Genomic DNA, 23,691 nt, shown 5'->3' with positions numbered 1-23,691 from the left:
CCTGACCTAAAGTCGGTTCTGTTCCAGAGGAGTGCGCTAGGCCACTGCTCTAGAGGTTTTATTTGATGTAATTACAGTAGTATACTAAGTATATACAAATACAACATATAATTGTGTGTAAAGATCACTTTAAAAAGGCTTATTTGACTCAGGCAAAATTGAGAAAATTTTTGGTTTTTTCTGCTTCCATATTTGAGTTCATATCTAGGAGGCCTTAACTCGGAGTTCTTTAAGCTTTTTACACAAGTACTAACTAAAAGAATTTGAAAAATGATGTACCTCAGTGCATGTCTGTAAGATGCTATCTAACATTGTGCATCAAAAGTTTAAATAGTACCAAAGGATGCCATTTGCAGCATACAGTAAATATTGACATTTTAAAATGTAACTGTTTCCAATCTCTATGTTCATAGAGAACAGTCTGGTGGTTGCCAAGGGGGAAGGAGCTGGGGGAGGGATGGAGTGGGAGGTTGGTTAGCAGGTATAAGCTTTATATATAAGAGAGATAAACAGCAAGGTCCTACTGTACATGTATATGTAGAGAACTACATATAATATCCTATAAAAAACCATAATGGAAAAGAATATAAAAAATAATATATATTTATATATATATGTATAACTGAATCACCTTGCTGTATAGCAGAAATTAACACACTGTAAATCAACTATAGTTCAATAAAAATATTAAAACTGAAAAAAAATGGGCTTTCCTGGTGGCGCAGTGGTTGAGAGTCCACCTGCCGATGCAGGGGACACGGGTTCGTGCCCTGGTCCGGGAGGATCCCACATGCCGCGGAGCGGCTGGGCCCATAAGCCATGGCCGCTGAGTCTGCGCTTCCGGAGCCTGTGCTCCACAATGGGAGAGGCCACAACAGTGAGAGGCTCGTGTACCACAAAAAAAAAAAAAAAAAACTGAAAAAAATCAATTAATTAATTAAATGTAACTGTTTCATGACTTTCTTGAATATAACCAGTGTAATAAAATACCATAGAAATTTGATACCCAGTCATTCATTTTAAAAATAGATGAAATGAGTTTAGCATTTGGAAATTTCATAGAATGTTTCTCTTGTAGTTGCAATTCAATTCCATCTCCTCTGCAAAAATGTATCCCAAAGTAATATGTTTTATACTTGAAAGTTTTTATTCATCACTCTATCTTACTTCTGTGACAAAAATAAAATAGAAATAAGGTAAAAGTTTTATTTCCCATGACCATAAATCTCTACGTGGTAAAAATTTTTTCTGAACCAAGTTATCATTACAATTATTAATAGCATACCATATGAATGCTGATAAATAATTATTAAATATAAAAAGTAAGTTTTTATTGAAAAGTAATTCTTAATGAGATAAACAGGGTAGTTTTGTTTTCCCAATGATTACATGGATCTACCCATTCAAGAATATTCTGTGCTAAAATGAAACAGTTTAGCAACAATTCTGCCTTATTTTTATTCAGATAGATTTTCAATGCTGAGAAACCCTGTTCGCATTAAGTAGAGATTTATATTATTCTGTTAAGTATTCTGTTATAAAGATACCACCAGTGTCCCAAAGAACTTCTAAGAGTTACATGTAGACCTATAACTCTACAAGTAGTGATATATTACCTAAAATTATTTTGAATTTTCTATCAGGTGGCAAATCAGTTGGGTCCTCCACCAATTTTGGTGAAAGTCAAAATGAGAAAATGACATGCAAGGATGTGTCACTTGACAATTAAGATCATTTTACTCTCCCAACACCAACCCAGGAGGTTTAACATTTAAAGGCAAAGCAGTGTAACAGATTCGGAATGGGAAAAACGTCTGCCTTTCTTTTAGAAAATGGGAAAACGTCCATTGGGAAGGGGCAAGCCTACTATCACAGGCAGACTGCTCTGAGGAAAGAGAATCTGGAAATTGATTCTATCAAAACTGCCTGGGCCCACATAACCCTTTGGAAGCCCTCTTGTATCTCCTCTCCACCAGGAGCTGAACACTCAGTTCGAAATCTTCCTTCCTAATCCACCCGTCCTTCAAAATCCGCTTCCTTCACAACAGCATCATGGATTACACATTTATCCATAAGCAAACTATCCTCCTGGACACTTACAACTTTCCTTGCTCCAATCCACGACACCTGACACGTGTGCCCGTATTTCAGTTTCTACCTCTTCAGTCTGACAGTGGTTAAGCATACAAGTCATACAAACCCAAATATGTTTCTCAGCTCTGCCAATTTGCCCACTGTGTGATCTTGGACAAGTTATTAAACCTCTTTGGGTCTCAGTTTTCTCATCTGTAGAATGGAGATATCACCAACTCCTTACATAGTGGATATGAGGATTACATTAGGTAATTTCTAGAAAGCGTTTAGACAGTGCTTGGCATTTAGCAAGTGCTAAATAACTGCTGTAGTCTTTCTATATGATGAAGTTCCTCTAGATCAGGGGCTAAGTTTTATTCATTTCCCATGCTCCATGGAATAGGGTCTGCACTGGGTGTTTTTTCCAGCACCATCAAGTAATTCTTCAACTCTCAGCAGACACTGACTGGGTATCCTGCAATTCAGCTCTATCCTGACACTATCTACCTGGTAGTGTCAGATCCCACAGGTTAAAGGCTCAGCCCCACAAGACTGCCCTCACTTTAGATACCTGTTACAAGTCCAGGTTGCCACCTGTGCTTCTGACCAACAGGCTATAGATTAGAGGTTCCCAAGACCCCCTCCTAAGATTCAATTCATTTGTTAAATCAGCTAACAGAACTCAGACAATCAGTTACTTACTAGATTGCTGGTTTATTATATATAAAAGGATGTAACTCAGAAACAGCCAGACGAAGAGATGCACAGAGCAAGATACATGGAAAGGGGCATAGAACTTCCATGCTGTAAGCACGCCACTCTTTCCACATCTAGATCTACGTGTTCATCAACCCCTCAGAACCCCATCCTTTCTAAGTTTTTATTACAAAAAAAAATCCTAGGCATGATTGATGAAATCAATTATATAGGCATGACTGATGAAATTACTGGCCATTGGTGAGTGAGTCAACCTCCAGTGCTTCTCCCCTCCCCAGAAATCAAGGAATGGGACTGAAGTTTCCAACCCTCTATTCAAGATTAGTTTCCCTGGCAACAAGCACCCCCTCCTTGTTTGGGGCTTTCCAGAAGTCATCTCATTACCATAAATTCAGGTGTGGTTAAAAGGGGCTTGTTATGAATAACAAAAGATGCTCCTTTCACCTTTAGGGTTCTTATCACTTAGGAAATTCCAAGTGTTTTAGGAGCTCTGTGCCAGAAATGGGGATGAAGGCCAAATGATTATTTATTATTATTTTTTTAATGTCCTTATTGGAGTATAATTGCTTTACATTGTTGTGTTAGTTGCTGCTGTATAACAAAGTGAATCAGCTATACATATACACATATCCCCATGTCCCCTCTCTCTTGCGTCTCCCTCCCACCCTCCCTATCCCACCCCTCTAGGTGGTCACAAAGCACCGAGCTGATCTCCCTGTGCTATGTGGCTGCTTCACATTAGCTATCTACTTTACATTTGGTAGTGTATAGACGTCAATGCCACTCTCTCACTTCGTCCCAGCTTACCCTTCCTCCTGCCCGTGTCCTCAAGTCCATTCTCTATGTCTGTGTCTTTATTCCTGTCCTGCCCCTAGATTCTGCAGAACCACTTTTTTTTTAGATTCCATATATATGGGTTAGCATACGGTATTTGTTTTTCTCTTTCTGACTTACTTCACTCTGTATGACAGACTCTAGGTCCATCCACCTCACTACAAATAACTCAATTTCGTTTCTTTTTATGGCTGAGTAATATTCCATTGTATATGTGTGCCACATCTTCTTTTTCCATTCATCTGCTGAGGGACACTTAGGTTGTTTCCACGTCCTGGCTATTGTAAATAGTGCTGCAATGAACATTGTGGTACATGACTCTTTCTGAATTATGGTTTTCTCAGGGTATATGCCCAGTAGTGGGATTGCTGGGTCATATGGTAGTTTTCTATTTTTAGTTTTTTAAGGAACCTCCATACTGTTCTCCATAGTGGCTGTATCAATTTACATTCCCACCAACAGTGCCAAGAGGGTTCCCTTTTCTCCACACCCTCTCCAGCATTTACTGTTTGTAGATTTTTTGATGATGGCCATTCTGACTGGTTTGAGGTGATACCTCATTGTAGTTTTGATTTGCATTTCTCTAATGATGAGTGATGTTGAGCATCCTTTCATGTGTTTGTTGGCAATCTGTATATCTTCTTTGGAGAAATGTCGATTTAGGTCTTCTGCCCATTTTTGGATTGGGTTGTTTGTTTTTTTGATATTGAGCTGTTTATATATTTTGGAGATTAATCCTTTGTCAGTTGCTTCATTTGCAAATATTTTCTCCCATTCTAAGGGTTGTCTTTTCATCTTGTTTATGGTTTCTTTGCTGTGCAAAAGCTTTGAAGTTTCATTAGGTCCCATTTGTTTATTTTTGTTTTTATTTGCATTTCTCTAGGAGGTGGGTCAAAAAGGATCTTGCTGTGATTTATGTCATAGAGTGTTCTGCCTACATTTTCCTCTAAGAGTTTTATAGTGTGTGGTCTTACATTTAGGTCTTTAATCCATTTTGAGTTTATTTTTATGTATGGTGTAAGTGTTCTAATTTCATCAAATGATTATTTATTATTAATTACAACATCACAGGTCTTATGCCAAAGAAGCGCTCAATAAATTCTTGTTGAATGAGAAGGTAAAGGGGATAAAAAGTGTCATTTATGATAACTCACTAAAGGTATGGTATTTAACTGGAATATACAATACGCCTTTAGTCTTGCGTGCTTTTTTAATTTTGATAGCTATGCATGGAATGCTAAACACTCCCAGAAAGAGTGGAATCATTAACTTTTTAGAGAAAATCTAACCAGCTTGCCATATATTAAGACATTTTTTACAGAATGAAAATAAACATCAGCTTCAAGGCAGAATAGAAAAGGGTGTCAACAAAGGAAGACAGCCTTGAACAAACCATACACCCGACTCTGTGACCTAACCTAATGCTCCTTGCAATTAACACAGTTACTGCCATTTCCCCTCTTTCATGGGTAAAATGTCCCAAAGAACTTAAATATTTTCTTAAAAAAATGACTTGATATAAAATCAGACTGACTTGCTGCTCCTCTGTAAATGCATTATCTTCAAGAATATCTGCTGAAACAAGCAGATCTAGTGAAGTAAAGGAATCACACAATTGTGGGAAAACCAGAGGATGTATACTTACTTTCAAATCAACTTTCACTTTTTTTGTTTTCCATTCACTTTCCAAGGATGTGCCTTAATATTCTAAAGACCTGGGTTCAAACCCTGCTGCTGCTCTTACTATCTGTGTAACTTTGAATAAGTATTCAATGTTTCTGGGCTACTGTTTCCTCATGTGTAAGATGAGGATACCACCCACCTTCCCACAGGTTTACCAAAAGAATTGCTTCACTTTATGGACAATGAGGTGAAAGCTCAGCATGTTGAATGATGTGTTACAAGTCACAGCCGAGTTAGACCAGGAATTCAAGTCTACTCAAGTCAGGTACATGTTTGTTTGTTTGTTTGTTTGTTTCCTGCCACTGTACCACATGCCTTCTCAATGCAAAGGCTTATATAATCAGTTGCAGGAGTTCTTAGGGTGAAGAGAAAGTGACGTCACAGATTTGGACCACACCTCAGTTGATCACCTAATTCTGACTTATCAGGTTTGAAGGAGGACAGTCACAATCACACTCTTTCGAAAACAAAGTTAACACTCTCCTAAATTTTCTAGAAATCCTGTCCCAAACTACCCACATAACAACTCTTGGTCAGAATGTCTTGCTCCAATTCCCTTGTAGGACAATTTTTACTAATTTCTTCCCTTCCTGTCTTCAGCTGACCTAGAGAGGACAAACATGCAAAAACTTCACAATACCCATCAAGTGCCCAATAGGTGTGAGAGTTATTACGTCACTGTCTTTTTCCAGACATTCCTCACAGTGCCTAATGATTCTCATCCAGATACCCTCCAGGTTCCAGAACTTGCTACACTTGCAAATCATTTCACCTCTCTGGGCTTCAGTTTCCTTGCCTACAACACAAAGTGATTGTCCTCTATTTCATCTAATCCAAGGACTGTGGGTCCTACATGAGTCTTCCTCCTTTGAAACAAAGCATGCTCTGACTCGAGGATCTACAGTGCAATCTCCTACACTTTAAGGCCTACGTTTAAATGTACAGATATGAAAAAAAATAAAAATAAAAATAATAAATGTACAGATATGAAAATGTCTTATGCCCTTTGCCTTGAAGACTTGAGCTGTATCTGTAACAGCACAGTAGAAATCCTAACATTTGAATTTGTATGATCTGTCTCGTATCGTTCTATTACTTTTTCCATAAATTATGATGCACGCTTCCTAGCCTAATATCAGTGTCCTCATCTGGAAACTTGAACAGACATTTGAAATCATCTTGTGAACTTAAGGCATTCATGACAAGTATCTGAAGGGCTTTGTTAAAGTACAAAATGGTAAAAACACAAATGCTATGAAAGAATACAGAGTAAAAATAAATCTCTCTCCCACTCCGGATTTCTGATTTCTCTTTTTGATTGTATTTTTATGTAATGGGAGCATATTACATGCTGCTGGCCCCCACCCCTGGCTTTTTTTTTTTTTTCTTGCTTATACTATCTCTTGGATATCCTTCCATATTGACACAAATTTATCACATTCTTTTTTGTTCCTCCTCTCCACGTCGCAGACTCTAATTGACCTGGGATCATATTCCAGCTCTGGGGCCCTGGGCAAGTCCTTGCCTCTGTCTTCTCACCTGTTACACTGAGAGTCACAGCACCCTTCTAAAAGAAATGAGGGAGATACTATCTGCATGTGCCTAGTACAGCACTTGGCATGCAGTGATGCTCAATGACTGTTGGTCATTAACATTCCTCTGCCTTGTGGAGCTCCTCAGGGGATCTGACCTTTCAAGGCAGACGTGGTGGGACTATAGAATCGGACCAACACAACGTCAAATCCTGCCCTCAGATTTCTTCTAAGAGACACATGGTATTTCCTAGGGGTACACATCTATTATTTCATTAGGCCAGTTCCCTACTAATGGACATTTAGGTAGTTTTCAGTCTCTGTGATGACAAACACAGCAACAGGCCTGCTCATATTGCAGAAGTGAGGTTGCTGATCTAACAGCTTATTGAGGTTGGGACTTGACTTATGAAATCACAGATCCACAGCCCCAGCTTCTGTTTACTCCTCATTCAACAACTCTGCTTCCCTCCCCGAGCCCTTTCAGCTTAGCCCTTTGTCTTCTGTTTCCACTGCCTGCCTGACATGAAAAGTGGACTTGGATAGGCCTAGTACCTGATTACCTCAAATAGGGAAAACCACCTTATACAGAAGATGAAATGATTAACTATGTGAACTTTAAAACAAGCATACAATCTCATCATTATTATGGATTCACTGTAATGCGTTTGTTATTCCCAATTCATAGCCATAGACTATCCCAGTGGTGCTGGAGCGCCTAGAGAGTGGTGAGCACAGAGTAGGGGTAAAAATAAGGTGAGAAAAATGATTACTCTGGGAAGTAGGAACAGGTTAAGTAGGACGATACCCAACTCTGGGCTCCCAATACTGCCTGACAACAGCTGCCCTTGTGTACCCAGAGATCTTCAGGCAGGCAGGAAAGGAGAAACCTACACACAGGGGGCCCTTTGACTCGCCTACTTCCCTCATACTTGTTTATACCCAATCTTCTAGAATAAATCAGGGGTAACTGACGTCTTTCCAAAGCCCATTCTCTGCACTTGAATGACTCTCTCCACCCATCAATCATAAAAGGCCACACCTCCCTCATATAATTATATTATCCTTTGTATGTGAAGTTGATGCTATATGGTAAATATAATTCAAAGACTCTCAGGTGGACTCACAGGCTGGTCCACACTATGTAGAGAAAGACTCCTTTTGATTTAGGAGAAAGAAACTGAAGTGTACCAAGCCCCTCCACGTTCTTGACACGATGCTGTGCCCAATGCAGACACCATCCCGCATGACAACAACCCGTGAGGCAGGAAGTAATACCCCCACTGGACCCATAAAGAAACTGAGGCTCAGCCTGGTTAAGTGACTTCATCACACTACACAGTTAGTACAGGGATGACTGAGGCTGAACCCAGATTTCTCAGATGTAGCTCAGTCTGATATGCCAGTCTCTACTCACATAGCTTGCCTTTTGTCTGCATTAAAAAAAATAATGATTTTTTAAAATCTATTTTTGATCGCCACAAGCCAAGCTGGGTTTCTGCTGACCTCATGTCTGACACAATGTGCCCACCAGAGCAAGCGCTCAGTAAGTGATTATTACTCTCTTGACATTACTATGTCTCAGCAGCCCAGAGCTTTATACTACAACAAACTGATGAAACTGTACTTCGCTATGTCAAAGCATTTCTCCGTCTCTCCTGCTTTGGGCTACACCCAGCTCAGGTCACCAGTAAATGTCGGTCAGCTACCCACGTGTGAATCATTTGCTAGGGGGTTCAGACCTGTGTGGCACCATCATCCCCTAGAGTTGGCCAACCGACCTACCAACTACAAAGTGTTCCTGCTGGGAGTCATGGAGTGTAGAACCTGACCTCCACAGGGGATGCTGCAGAAACCCATAGAGACCCCAGGACAGGTGGATCGGCCATTCATACCAGCTCTGTCAAACAGAGGTTCTCAAGAGGCAGCCCTCAAGCCATACTGGGCCCTTAGGAATGTCTGATTTAGCACACAGAGACGTTCTTCAAAATGAAATCGATTGCCAAAAGTTAAAATTCTGGAAAAGTTTCTATAAATATCTAAATTTCGTGCTTCCCTTGAGACAGTGGAAGATTGGCAACACTGGGTCCTCTCTCCTGCACAGAAACACTGGCTTGGCCTGAGCAGTAGCTCTCTGCTTCCAGACCAGGCACGAACCATCCTCACTCACAAGTCACTTTCAGGATCCCTCGGGCATTGTGTCTGCAGCGTCTTCCACAGATTCAGAGTGGGAATGCCAAAATGTCACCCGAACCGGCTTTTCAGTTGTCTGAAGACTACACTGCAACTATTTATTTCTCTGTTCATCAGTACGATATGCTTAAGAACTCAAAATGCTGCATCAGACAATCACAGCATTGTTTATCCACTGTAAATGGTTTCACCCATTACTTTTCTTGCAGCTAATTATGGATTATAGCTAAACATTTTGTCTTTACTGCCTTTACATTCTGCCTTTACTGCTGTCTTCTTACAGCAGAAACTCTTTTCTGACAGGAACCCACCTTTGTGAGCTGCCAAGAGCTTGTCAGAGAAAGGGCTGTACAAAATATGCACTTTTCCTTCCTGCCATCTCGCCTCCTGCTTTACCCCCAAGCTCCTCTGCCGAGCAGATCTGGAGGAATGCTCTGGCTGCCTGCCCTGGCGCTGAACTCCTCTGGGGTGGGGTGGGGGTGGGGCAGAAGGCAGGCTGGGTGCAGGGCTCCTGACTCTGGAATGCGCTTCCTCATCGAGGTGCCAAGGTCTAATCTTGGTGGGTTCTAAACACAATGGCTTTTGAGCTACCAGGGCATTTATTATTCCTGACTGAGAAATAAAAACACAGGCTTTTTAAAGTTGCAGAGAACTGAGATGCAGGTTAAGGGCAGTAGTCATCAAGTTTGACTGAATTACTTCAACTTCAGAAGAAACAAAATAACGTCTTCTAAAGTTACAAGTCATGTAGTATAAATTAATGATATAAACTAACAAAAAGCTAAAGTCTCCTTTCTATCACAACTTGTTTTTTAGTATCTATAAATGTTAAATGAGAGGTGAGAATTTATGCCAATGACTCTTGGAATTGTATAGCTCTAAAGTTTTATTTTAGAGAGCCTACCAGAATTCAATTTATGAAAATTCATAGCTGGCCTCATTAGAGTTGTTTTTTTTTTTTTTAAATCTATCTTCTTTTTAAACCACAACTCCATTTTTGCCAAACACAGTACAATCTAATAAAATAAACTTTTTCTACGTTTTAAAATAAGCTTTCTACCATTTTAATTGTCAAAATTTTCAAATAAAAATTTAAGTAATTGTGGCAGGAATATTTAGTAAGGTAATACTTTTGCTTCTCTTTGGTCAATAAAAAATAATTAGAAAAAAAAAAAAAACTACCGTTTTGAGCTATTGTTCCTTTCCTGCCCAGCCACCCATGAACAAATCTCAGGAACAGGGAGCTTTGGAGCAAGGAGGCTGCTCTGGAGCTGAGAGTGTGGGAATCAGAAGTGACAGGGCTGGAGGAGCTGCCTGGAGTGGCAGAAAAGGCTTGGTGGGGAAGGAGATGGAGGCTTGAGGGCTACAGTGACCTAGGGACCTACAGGCCACTCCCCTCCACCACCCGCCACAGCGGAGCCTTAAAGGGGCAGGCTTGACCCTAAGCACAGGAGGCTCCAGGCTTACCAATAACCCCTCCCCTCCCATACTCACAGTGGCCCAGATTCACACAGAATTGCCCTGCTTAATGGGACCTGCTAGGTGGGATAAGGAGCACAGAGTGACTGATGCAGGTGAAGACAAGAGCACCCTCTTCAATTGCTCCACTCCAAGTCTGAACCCCACCATGACCTTAGAGACTGGGTCTCTCTACCAGCTGGGTTCAACTGAGGCTCAAAGCAGAGTTCATTCGAATTAGAGGAAAAAGAATATGTAACATTCAGGGGCTTCCCTGGTGGCACAATGGTTAAGGATCCACCTCCCAATGCAGGGGGCATGGGTTTGACCCCTGGTCGGGGAACTAGATCCCACATGCATGCTGCAACTAAGAGTTTGCATGCTACAACTAAGGAGCTCATGAGCCTCAACTAAGGAGCCCACCTGCCGCAACTGGGACTCAGCACAACCAAAAGAAAAAAAGAATATGTAACATTCAAATAAACATAGAACAACATTATCCCTGCCCCCAGAGCATTCTTCATATGTGCATGACAGCAACTGAAATAACTCTGCATCACAGGCATTGCTAAATGGTCCTTCCCCACCCAGGACAATCATGCTGTCAAGGGCAGGGTCATCTCTGGGTCCCCAGAACACAGTTTTGTGGAACACAGGCTTCAAAAGTAATTCAAAACCAAAGTGAAATGTACATACAGCAGTCTCAGTTTTTAAACACAGCACTGTGTGATCCTCTTTTTTTAGTAAAAATTATAAAAATATACCATTATTTAAAATACATACAATAAATCAGCATGAATACTTAGAGATATCACTACAAAAATATTCACTTTAGTTAGAGTTATATTTTTCAAATTTTGAAACAGCTTAAATATCCAAAAACTAACGACTGGTTGAATAAATTATGTCACATCAATGCATCTATGCAGCAGAAAATTATTTGGACATTCAAATGGTGCTCTATAAGAACACTTAAAACTTGTTAGAACATATTCATGATATGTTATTAAATAAAAAAGTAAATAAAAACACCGCTATATCTTTTTTTTTTTTAAACATCTTTATTGGAGTATAATTGCTTTACAATGGTATGTTAGTTTCAGCTTCACAACAAAATGAATCAGTTATATATATACATATGTTCCCATATCTCTTCCCGCTTGCGTCTCCCTCCCTCCCACCCTCCCTATCCCACCCCTCCAGGCGGTCACAAAGCACCGAGCTGATCTCCCTGTGCTATGCGGCTGCTTCCCACTAGCTATCTACCTTACGTTTGGTAGTGTATATATGTCCATGCCTCTTTATCGCCTTGTCACCGTTTACCCTTCCCCCTCCCCATAGCCTCAAGTCCATTCTCTAGTAAGTCTGTGTCTTTATTCCTGTTTCACCCCTAGGTTTTTCATGACATTTTTTTTTTCTTAAATTCCATATATATGTGTTAGCATACGGTATTTGTCTCTCTCTTTCTGACTTACTTCACTCTGTATGACAGACTCTAGGTCTATCCACCTCATTACAAATAGCTCAATTTCGTCTCTTTTTATGGCTGAGTAATATTCCATTGTATATATGTGCCACATCTTCTTTATCCATTCATCCGATGATGGACACTTAGGTTGTTTCCATCTCTGGGCTATTGTAAATAGAGCTGCAATGAACATTTTGGTACATGACTCTTTTTGAATTATGGTTTTCTCAGGGTATATGCCCAGTAGTGGGATTGCTGGGTCATATGGTAGTTCTATTTGTAGCTTTTTAAGGAACCTCCATACTGTTCTCCACAGTGGCTGTATCAATTTACATTCCCACCAACAGTGTAAGAGGGTTCCCTTTTCTCCACACCCTCTCCAGCATTTATTGTTTCTAGATTTTTTGATGATGGCCATTCTGACTGGTGTGAGATGATATCTCACTGTCGTTTTGATTTGCATTTCTCTAATGATTAGTGATGTTGAGCATTCTTTCATGTGTTTGTTGGCACTCTGTATATCTTCTTTGGAGAAATGTCTATTTAGGTCTTCTGCCCATTTTTGGATTGGGTTGTTTGTTTTTTTGTTATTAAGCTGCATGAGCTGCTTATAAATTTTGGAGATTAATCCTTTGTCAGTTGCTTCATTTGCAAATATTTTCTCCCATTCTGAGGGTTGTCTTTTTGTCTTCTTTATGGTTTCCTTTGCTGTGCAAAAGCTTTTAAGTTTCATTAGGTCCCATTTGTTTACTTTTGTTTTTATTTCCATTTCTCTAGGAGGTGGGTCAAAAAGGACCTTGCTGTGATTTATGTCATAGAGTGTTCTGCCTATGTTTTCCTCTAAGAGTTTGACAGTTTCTGGCTTTACATTTAGGTCTTTAATCCATTTTGAGCTTATTTTTGTGTATGGTGTTAGGGAGTGATCTAATCTCATACTTTTACATGTAGCTGTCCAGTTTTCCCAGCACCACTTATTGAATAGGCTGTCCTTTCTCCACTGTACATTTCTGCCTCCTTTGTCAAAGATAAGGTGACCATATGTGCGTGGGTTTATCTCTGGGCTTTCTATCCTGTTCCATTGATCTATATTTCTGTTTTTGTGCCAGTACCATACTGTCTTGATTACTGTAGCTTTGTAGTATAGTCTGAAGTCAGGAAGCCTGATTCCTCCAGCTCCATTTTTCGTTCTCAAGATTGCTTTGGCTATTCGGGGTCTTTTGTGTTTCCATACAAATTGTGAAATTTTTTGTTCTAGTTCTGTGAAAAATGCCAGTGGTAGTTTCATAGGGATTGCATTGAATCTGTAGATTGCTTTGGGTAGTAGAGTCATTTTCACAATGTTGATTCTTCCAATCCAAGAACATGGTATATCTCTCCATCTATTTGTATCATTTTTAATTTCTTTCATCAGTGTCTTATAATTTTCTGCATACAGGTCTTTTGTCTCCTTAGGTAGGTTTATTCCTAGATATTTTATTCTTTTTGTTGCAATGGTAAATGGGAGTGTTTTCTTGATTTCACTTTCAGATTTTTCATCCTTAGTGTATAGGAATGCAAGAGATTTCTGTGCATTAATTTTGTATCCTGCTACTTTACCAAATTCATTGATTAGCTCTAGTAGTTTTCTGGTAGCATCTTTAGGATTCTCTATGTATAGGATCATGTCATCTGCAAACAGTGACAGCTTTACTTCTTCTTTTCCGATTTGGATTCCTTTTATTTCCTTTTCTTCTCTGATTGCTGTGGCTAAAACTTCCAAAACTATGTTGAATAAGAGTGGTGAGAGTGGGCAACCTTGTCTTGTTCCTGATCTTAGTGGAAATGCTTTCAGTTTTTCACCATTGAGGACGATGTTGGCTGTGGGTTTGTCATATATGGCCTTTATTATGTTGAGGAAAGTTCCCTCTATGCCTACTTTCTGCAGGGTTTTTATCATAAATGGGTGTTGAATTTTGTCAAAAGCTTTCTCTGCATCTATTGAGATGATCATATGGTTTTTCTCCTTCAATTTGTTAATATGGTGTATCACGTTGATTGATTTGCGTATATTGAAGAATCCTTGCATTCCTGGAATAAACCCCACTTGATCATGGTGTATGATCCGTTTAATGTGCTGTTGGATTCTGTTTGCTAGTATTTTGTTGAGGATCTTTGCATCTATGTTCATCAGTGATATTGGCCTGTAGTTTTCTTTCTTTGTGACATCCTTGTCTGGTTTTGGTATCAGGGTGACGCTATATCATTTTTGCAGAAAAGATATGCAAATGACCAGCAGGCTATATAAAATAGTGTTAGCGCTAAGAGAATGGAACTGAACATGAAAGATATTCTTTTTGCAGGGGAGGGGGAGTTCTGAGGTTCCTCAATTTCCTAAAGCGAGGATGTATTTTTATAATAGTCAAAGCATAACATGTGCTGCATTTTTTAAAAGATTCTCAGCCTGATGCTGAGAGGCTGCCCTTGAGCACGCTGGGCTGTGCATTATCCAGCTCCTCAGCCTCCACCCTAGAGGGAGTGTGTTTTAATACAACACTAGTGGGGAGGGGAGACGGACGCGAGGGCTCAGTACCGTTCCAGGCTACTCTGTGAAAACTGCATTTGGCTGGATCTACATAAGCCAGGAGAGAAACAAAAACAAAACCCCTTGTCCCTAAATAAATCAGCTTCTGGAATTTCGGCTTCCAAGGAGAGACAGACAGACAGACAGACACAGTGTTACAGAGGAAGATATTTTTCTAAGAGCACGAGGAGAGGAAAAGGAACAACCTGAGCAGGTCTGTGTAAAAAGCACGTGTGATTCCAGCATCTCAAGTGGAATGAAATGTTGACTTGACACGAGGAATGCTTTTGATATTCTTGGTTGGTCTCAAAATAATTTCATGAGGCCTGGTGTTTGAGAAATAGCAAAGGATCTGAAAGTTTGCTTATCAATTATACCACATTGCACTTGATCCAAATGGGATTTAAGACTGATCATGTTCAAAGATAATCACAAAATATTAAGATAAAGATATTAAATGTTAAAGCTAGAATTTCTGTCCTAAGTCACCTGCTTATTATGTAATCTTGGCCAAATTACCTTTATAATCTTAGTTTTCCTCATCAGCTAAATGGGGATAATATTACTTATGTGGCAGGTAACCCATTGCAAAATTAAATCATGTCTTATTTTTACCACTGTAGAACCATCAGAAAGAATTTAATTTCCTCTCAGCCCAGTGAGAGGAGGGGACCTACAATCAGATTTAATTTCACTTTAGAAACTGTAAGTCAGGTGACATTCTCACAGCCAGCAGCAGTGGAGCAAACTCAAAACACGTTCCTCATAGGCTTGTCATGAGGGTTAAATGAAACAACAGCTGTCATAATGCTTTGCCAACTGTCATTTGATGTTCAGATGTTATTTTTTGATTAGTTATCTATTTTATACATATTAGTATATACATGTCAATCACAATCTCCCAATTCATCCCACCACCACCCCCCAGATGTTAATTATTGTTATTAAAAATTCCATTCTCTTCATACAATATGGCAGAAAGAGCCAGGAGATCTGGCCTCTCGTCCCAGCCCCACCCCTTTCTAGCTACTGGGATCATGTCTTCCTCATCTGTAAAATGGGAACGTAGTGTCTGCCTTGCTTTACCTCACAGGATTACTGGGAGGTTCAAGTGAAATAATATATGTGAAAAGCCGGTGGAGAGTGTTAGACAAGGCTGATCTGTAAGCAAGCCACAAACCAAAGTCAGTAAGATCACTTTAGAGTAAAATTCCGTGAGCTCTGAACATTGAACGTGGATTGAAACTGACTGATGAGGTGGTTTATTAAAGAAGTGGTGTGCATTAAAAACAAAAAATCTGAATAACCCAAATGTCCATCAATAGTAGAATGAATAAGGAGCTGTCATACAATAGAAAACTCACTGCAAGAAAAATGAATGCATTTTAGTATATATTACATATAACACTGATAGAAGCAAGACACAAAGGAACACACTCCTTGATTCAATTATATAATGTTTTAAAAATAGGCAAAAAAACTACTTTGTTCAGAGAAGGCTACATAAGTACTAAAATTATAGTGAAAAGTAAAGAAATAATTACCACACAGTCAGACAGAGGTTTTCACTGGTTGGGGAGGGAGGAGAAGGTGAGGATGTGACCAAGCAAACAGCAGGGACTTCTGGGGCTGTAGGCTATGTTAAATTGTGTGTGTGTGTGCATGTGCATGCCTGCGTACATATTTATATATGTATATAAACACACATACACTTATGTGTATGTGCATAGGTATATAGTATGTATACTTTATGCACTTTATTATAGATCACAATAAAAGACCAACGATAACAAAGAGCTGAATTCTTTACAGACTCTTATGTCAACGGTATTTTTTTTAAGACTTTTGCCAAAGAATTTGTTTCAATTCCAATCTCAGCTACACCAAACTAAGAAATTACGCAGTTGAGGTTTTATTTAATGCCTTCAAAAAAGAGTTATTAAGTATAGTCATTAAGCAGGCTATGGGGATTCAACTTGCTTACCTGCCTGCTTATTAATAATTTCTGATTGCGTGGACATTTTCTGGGTCAAATTAAAAATTCTACTGTTAACAATTAAAAACCTCCAGGGCTACAGTCACCACTTAAGTGTATGTTACACCAGGAGCCTAAAAGGAAACACAAGGTTACAATGAGGCGTTGGGGGCTCTGTGACTTACCGGCTGGCTGTGTTGGTGCTATTCTCTTAGGGTAAGTCTTGCTTCGACTTCTTGCCACATTCTGATCTGGCCGGGGAAGTTGAATAGAAAGATCTCGACTCATTTGTAACGCTGTCCTGCCACTTGAAAAAACAACATTTTGAGTAACACAAGTAAAACCACACAGCCACAAAATTACACCACAGCTCATGGAGAATATCTGCAGTGTATGGAGAGAAGAAAAAACACAGATTCACACAGGTTATAAGTATGTAGGGCTTTCAATTGATTCTCACTGCAATGTTAACTAAGGAACTAATAAACTCTAGTAGGAAAGATTTAGGTGAGACAGAAGTGCCAACTGAAGAATGTCGCTCGCCACCTGGTTCTACAAGAGTGAAGTCACTAGCCACTAAAGTTGCTGACCTTCAATACACTCTGAAAGGAGTTCAGGACAGAGATCAGGAATGAGGCTGGGAAAAAGTGGCCGAACAGGCCTTCAGATAGTTAGGTGTTTTCAGGAGAAAATTTTATGAACCCAGTTTCTTGCACCTTCTCATACTTAGAAAAGCGCTAAAAGCATTAACGGAGACATCTGCTCCTCGTTCCTAGTAGCAACCTTCTACAGAGGTGTGTGCTTGACTGCACGCATTCCCTTAGGAGCGGTTCCTCAGAGCTATCTGAGAGGCTCTCTCTCAGCCTCTAGTCCTCAGTAAGCCCCAGATAAAACTGAACTCACAGCTCTCATGTTGAGCTTTTTTTCAGCCGACACAAGGAAGATCTTTCAGAGGGAGAACCAGGAAAGAAAGGATTTATTAAAGGAGGAGTTAGGTTTTGATTTAAGTAGAATGATAAGCTAGAAATAGAGGATGCTGATGGTCTTCCAGCTCTACAACTAAATAGTAAAGAAATTGTGTTGGGCTAAACTACAGAAGGCAATGATTCTACGTGAATCAACATGTCCCCGTGCTGTACTTATAAGGCAAGTCATAGAGCCTCCCCAATTGGACCACTTAGTGTGATTTCACTCTGAACCCTGTGACACAATCAACCATTGATTATGCCCACTTCACCTGAGTCAGGAAGTGCCCAGGAAGATTTAAAGCAGCCTAAAACCCCATGCACAGTACCGCTTCCTTAAGAGTATGTGAGGATGCAACAGGGAGAGCTTTCCCTGGGGACAAACTAAGCTACTCAAGGAACTATGTAATTTAATTTGCTATATTTCAGTCAACATTCATCCTACGGAAAGTTTATTCCACAGCTGAATTTGAGCTAATGAACAACTCTGGCTTTCATGACAGAAAGTATCATTTAGGTACAGAGAAAATGCATTTCTAATTATCTATCAATACTTTGATTCACCACAGTTAAGAGTCACCTAATAGGAAGAAAAAATAGTCTTTTATTGGCCACAAATCCCATTTATCCTACATTTACAGAATATATATTGGTGGCTCTCTCCCTAAAAGAGACTAAATAAGACTTAGAAAGCCAAATTCACCTCCTACATTCTTCTGTGAAAGCTTCCCCTCCTTACTACCTCATCTACTTTTATTAGAAATAAAGAGAGGCCCAAAACACTCATAAAAAGCAGTTTCTCATCAGGCTAAGTGAGGATATGACTTGATATGAGGAATTAAAATGACAGGTTCCATCCATGTACTTCATATTCAAGACTTCATGGAAACCAGGGGGAGGGGAGGGAGTAGGGGGGAAAACTGTGAGAGATTTTCTTTCACTTGAAATTTAACTACTTTTTTTTTTCCTTACATATAATGAAAATATATAAAAATCTAATAATGTTATTTGATAAGAAAATTATCATTTACCAGCTTTCATTTTGCTGTTTTCTTTTACATATTAATGTATTGTTAATAGACAAGTTCTGGAGACTGGGTTCAAATCCCAGCGATGTCATATCCTAGCTCTCTGACCTTGGGAAACATTACTCAAACTCTCTGTATCTCCATTTCCTCATTACTAAAGTAAGAATAATACCAATGACCACTTCATAGGCTTAACATGAATGTTAAGTATTAATATTTATACATTTTCTAGAACAATGCCAGGCACATAAAAATATTATATAATTATTTACTAAATACAAGTAAATAATTTTTTTAAAATAATCAATTTGAGAATATTTCTACAGTTTTAACTATTTGTTTTAAAGGTAGTACATAAGGTAACACAAATAGCAACATCTCTCCCCTGAAAATCTTAAAAAAATTCTATACAGAGAACAAAATTCCACTATTAGAAATGGTTTGGAGTATGAAGATAGCATCTACTTAAAACAAACTTACTCTAAGACTTGGGTAGTATGTACTTCATTGCATAGAGGAAAAAATATTTGCCCTAAAAACATAACCCAATAATATGTGGACCACTGAGGCATTTTATAATGAGATTTTACTTTATTATTCAATTTTTCCTCATGGTTTCTCTCTCAGGAATAAATGAGAAATGGGAAAATCATATCACAAGATTCATAAAACTAAAGTCCAGAAACATAAACTGATCTTGCACAGGCTGTACGGGACCTGGGACTGGAACAAGCTTTCTGTCCTCCAGCTGGTCAGTGTGGCACAGCTTGGCAGCCTGGGAAAAGGGACAGAGTGCAGAGCCATTTGGTTTAAAGCTACAAGCCCAGGTTAAAACGCAGCTCTGCTATAAGTGTGTGGCCTTCAGCAGCTGATTTTTTAGATCTCCTAGAGCCTCATTTTCCTTATTTATACTTGTTCAGACTACTTCCTAGCAGAAATACTTCTGTACGGTATTCTTAGTATTTTCTTGTAGCAAAAAGCACTTGACAACAGTAGAGATTTTTAGTGTCGGTGAAAGAGCTCTTACACACCCGGCAGCTCTCCATAGTGACAGGACAGAGCATTGTCCCCAGGATCACCCACTTCCCTGCCCCTCACGCTGTGGCACACATACTCCCATCCTATGATGAGGCACTGCCAGCAGCCCTTCAGCTTCAAAGTGAGGATACAATCGGCCATCAGTGGGGTAGAAGGAAGAGAACAAGAGGAAAGACACCTGGGTTCAAATCTCAACTTTGCCACTTACTGGTTAAAGGTCTTTAGTTCAGTTACCTTATTTTTGGGGGGCTCATATTTCTTGTCTACAGAAATGAGCATATGATACCTCCTTTGATGGGTCACTGAATGGATTTAATAAAGTAACACAGGTGAAAGTACCTGACACAAAGGAGGTTCTCAGGAGAACTTGGTCTCTCTTCCATAGTTCATGAAATGTGGAAAGCTCGTGTGATTTAAGTTCTACAAGAAGGTCATCAGGGTTCCTGAGGGGTGGTTCTTAGGTCTAAGTGTCATTTCTAGAGTATAAATTCTACACAACTCATTCATTCATCAAAACCAGGAGTCCCCTACAAACTTAACAAAAGGTAGAGGCAAGATTAGTTTTTAAGAGAAAGAGAGAGCAGTGTGCAACGAAATATTTAACCAAAGATTTAATCAATCTCTATTTCAGATTATTGGTAACTGATGATAAATCAACAAAAGAAGTCAACTGTCAGATTTAAGCTCAGCCTTTTCCCCAAAATGTAATTTTAAATTTTGAAAGGATTGCCTGTCACATTTCACTAAAATTATCTAATTTTCCCCTCTTAAGTAATGACTAGTTTTTCTGTTGGATTCTCCTTGGTATTCTGCAAGCCCTAAGATGCAAGAGAGAAAGTAAAGACTAGAATTCTGTCTTTCTCTATCACATACATCCCACTATAAACACATATACAATTATACACACAGACACCCACACTCACACACCGCAGCCACTGGTTATGCTATTCGTTATCCTCCATGCTCTAAAAGCCTACAGGGTAAAGGAAGGAGCTACCTATGTTTCCAGAGCTCTTCCTTCATTCCAAGATATCTCCAGAACATCTCAAAATAAAGGAACAGGCATATGATGTTTATTAAAGTTTGGTTGTTATTACTCTTTTGCCAATTAACAGTCCATGTGCTGGCGACCACCCAGCAGTCAGAGACCCATCCCTGCGTAAGCCTGGCTCTGGGCAGTGGGATGAAACACCTTTCTTTCAGAGATGGTGTAATGTTAGTGCTTCCTACATACAGACACTGAGATTTGGATTTCATTAAGACTTACCAAGCAGTTAACACCAGCCACAAAACTGAACGGATTTAGCAGAGTTTCCAATTTGCAAAGGTTATCTTTAATTACTTTTGTGGAAGAAATGATACTCAATATGCAAAATCCAATAACTTTCTAATAATAATTCCCACAGCATTTGCATTTCAATAAATTTGAGAAATCAGGTATGGGTAAATTTGTAGAAACCAACTACAGCATACATTAAACAGTATAATTACATTTTTTAACAGTAAGAATATTAAGACAGATGCTTTTTCACTAGCTTCATTTCAGTGACAAAGAGACAGATTTACACATTCACTCTATAACCCTTGAAATGTGTTATGCCCCAACTGGAAGAACAGCCCCAGTACTGACTATGAGCTATTTTTCTCAATATAAAAGTAAATACTCTTTCCTTAAATTCCTTTAATTATATCACTATCTAGGGAAGAAACTTGATAACCTGCAGTTTAAATTTTTAGATTTCAACGAATACTTTCCTACAAATATCAAGAACATCTATAACACAATAATACTTAAGTGTTATTTTAAGTCAGCTAATGAGCAAATATCCAAGAGAATAATATGTAAAGATTAATGCACTAAACATTTAATATTAATCACTCCTCTATTGATTATCTCTGGCTTCAAGCGAGACAAAAAAGTGGTTCATCAAAGAGAGGAATTAAAATCTGGCATATCATCTTGCAAACACTTCACCTGGATTTTTTTTTAAGTCTCCTAAGTAAGCATTTCATTTGGTGATGTCTCCAGTGGAACTGACAGAACCCTGTCCCACCTCCCGAGTGCCATTTCTGCACCCTGCTTGGGTTTTATGGGGCCTGGGACCGCCTTACTGCCTGAATAATACTGTAGCTCTCTGAAGGCAGAGATGGGGAGATCTAATTCTTCATACCTCTGGGTACCTAACACCCTGTTTTCCACATCACAGGCTCTCCACTTAACAGAATGAATTGAAACAAAACAAATTCTTTTTCAAAACACAGAAGGCTCCCATTTTCAAAAAGACACAGGCACCTGCCTGACTGCTGGACAATCAGGCTTTTCCTGCAACATGCTAACAGTCTGACTAATGTTAAAGGAAAGGGCTCTGGAGTTCCACTGCCAGGGATTGGACCCCACTTTACTGCTTCCTAGCTGGGTTTCCCTGAGAAGTGACTTGTCGTCTCTGAGCCTTAGTTTCCTCACATATTAATGAGGATAACATTAATAAGACTGCCATGATTAAATGAAGCAATAAATGGAATACATTTAGCACAATACATGGCACTTAGTAACTGCTCTGTAAAGTTAAGATATACTTGCTAGCATTACTATACGTAGGCGTTATGCTACAGAAAACATGTGATTTGACCCATAATATAAAGCAGGGGTCCCCAACCCCCGTGGCCTGTTAGGAACCGGGCCACACAGCAGGAGGTGAGTGGTGGGTGAGAGAGCAAAGCTTCATCTGTATTTACAGCCACTCCCCATTGCCTGCATTACCGCCTGAGCTCCACCTCCTGTCAGCATTATGGTGAGTTGTATAATTATTTCATTATATATTACAATGTAATAATAATATAAATAAAGTGCACAGTAACTGTAATGTGCTTGAATCATCCCAAAACCATCACCACCCACCCCCTCCCCATCCATGGAAAAAACCGTCTGCCACGAAACCGGTCCTTGGTGCCAAAAAGGTTGGGGACCGCTGATATAAAGTATACATTGTGTTACAATAGAGGATCAACTGAATGTCCCAGGAATACCAAAAAACTACTATTCAGAATATCTACTTTGTTTCATAAACACAACATAATTAGAGATAAGTGATAATTGGATCAAAATGAATTTCTGAAGATAATAAGCTCTACTACATTCTAAACACCCTAAGCTTAACCTAACTAATGTAGAATTTAAATAATTAAACCTAGAAAATCATTTTTGTCAAGACAGTTTAATAGACTGCTATTGCTTATCAAATTCATTGGCACTGTGGAAAAATAAGGAAAAAATCTGATCACAAACTTTAATGTGCATGCATGTATGTGGACAGCTGCATTAAATATTTATTCATACACACCCCACACACAGCCCAGAGGAAAAAAAATGCCATTTACCTATACCGGTGCTTATAACTCAGGGATCCAAACTTGCTGAGTTTTCTTGACAATGAATTTGATTCATTTTCTGGCATTCTAATGAATTTTTAAAAGAAAATTAGATAGAGAATCACAACTATACTTACGCAACACTTGAGCAAAAGCTGTGTAGAAATATGTAACAGTGCAACACTGCTTAACACAGTGAAAGTATTTTATTCATTCTACATATCGGCAGGAATAATAATCGATTATTTTTAAGCTAATACTTGACATTCTAGTATTTTATATCTGTATCATGTCAAAACACTCATACTTCCTGAAGACTATCAGATACATCACTGCCCGCACAAGGAAGCTTTTATTGTGAATCAATTTAATTTCTCTACTAAATTATCTTGGGAACTTTTGTCACTACACTGGTTTACCCAAGCCAAGGTTCTCAGGGCAGTTGATCGTATCTACAGGGGTGGCTCACTCTTCTTTGTACTTTCCATTCCAGGGTACTTTCAACACACACCTCCACGTGCAGTTCCTAGGCCCAGCCCCACTACAGGAGAGGCAATGCCTCAGACCTTTTGGGCTCTATCCCTCTCTTAATACAAACTCCACAACGGACATGGGTCATTTTATAAGGCTACTTCTCTAGCATCATGCTATTTGGGGAAACCGTTCCATGCAAATCAAACACGAATAAGGGGAAGAGTTAATCTAGTTTTAAATTTAAAAACCAAAAATAGAGTTTCAAGTATTATCTGATAAAATTGAGTTTTATCTTTACACCATAAGGATGTGACACAAACAGGA

The 23,691-nt window shown here is 39.2% G+C and overlaps 1 protein-coding gene across 7 annotated transcripts in view; it reads right to left on the bottom strand.

Annotated features, from left to right (window-relative positions):
- EPB41L4A (erythrocyte membrane protein band 4.1 like 4A) overlaps nucleotides 1–23,691 on the bottom strand; it is a 258,199-nt gene that overhangs the window by 53,431 nt on the left and 181,077 nt on the right. For all 7 annotated transcript variants that reach the window (XM_067731450.1, XM_067731446.1, XM_067731447.1 and 4 more), the window contains exons 12-13: nucleotides 22,903–22,980; nucleotides 16,679–16,800 (exon numbers count right to left, since the gene is read on the bottom strand). In XM_067731450.1, the coding sequence (XP_067587551.1) occupies nucleotides 16,679–16,800; nucleotides 22,903–22,980 (200 nt within the window). The remainder of the gene's footprint in view (nucleotides 1–16,678; nucleotides 16,801–22,902; nucleotides 22,981–23,691) is intronic.

Source organism: Pseudorca crassidens, chromosome 3, assembly GCF_039906515.1.
Source record: "Pseudorca crassidens isolate mPseCra1 chromosome 3, mPseCra1.hap1, whole genome shotgun sequence".
NCBI lineage: Eukaryota > Metazoa > Chordata > Mammalia > Artiodactyla > Delphinidae > Pseudorca > Pseudorca crassidens.
This window is presented reverse-complemented; position numbering and strand designations above follow the sequence as displayed.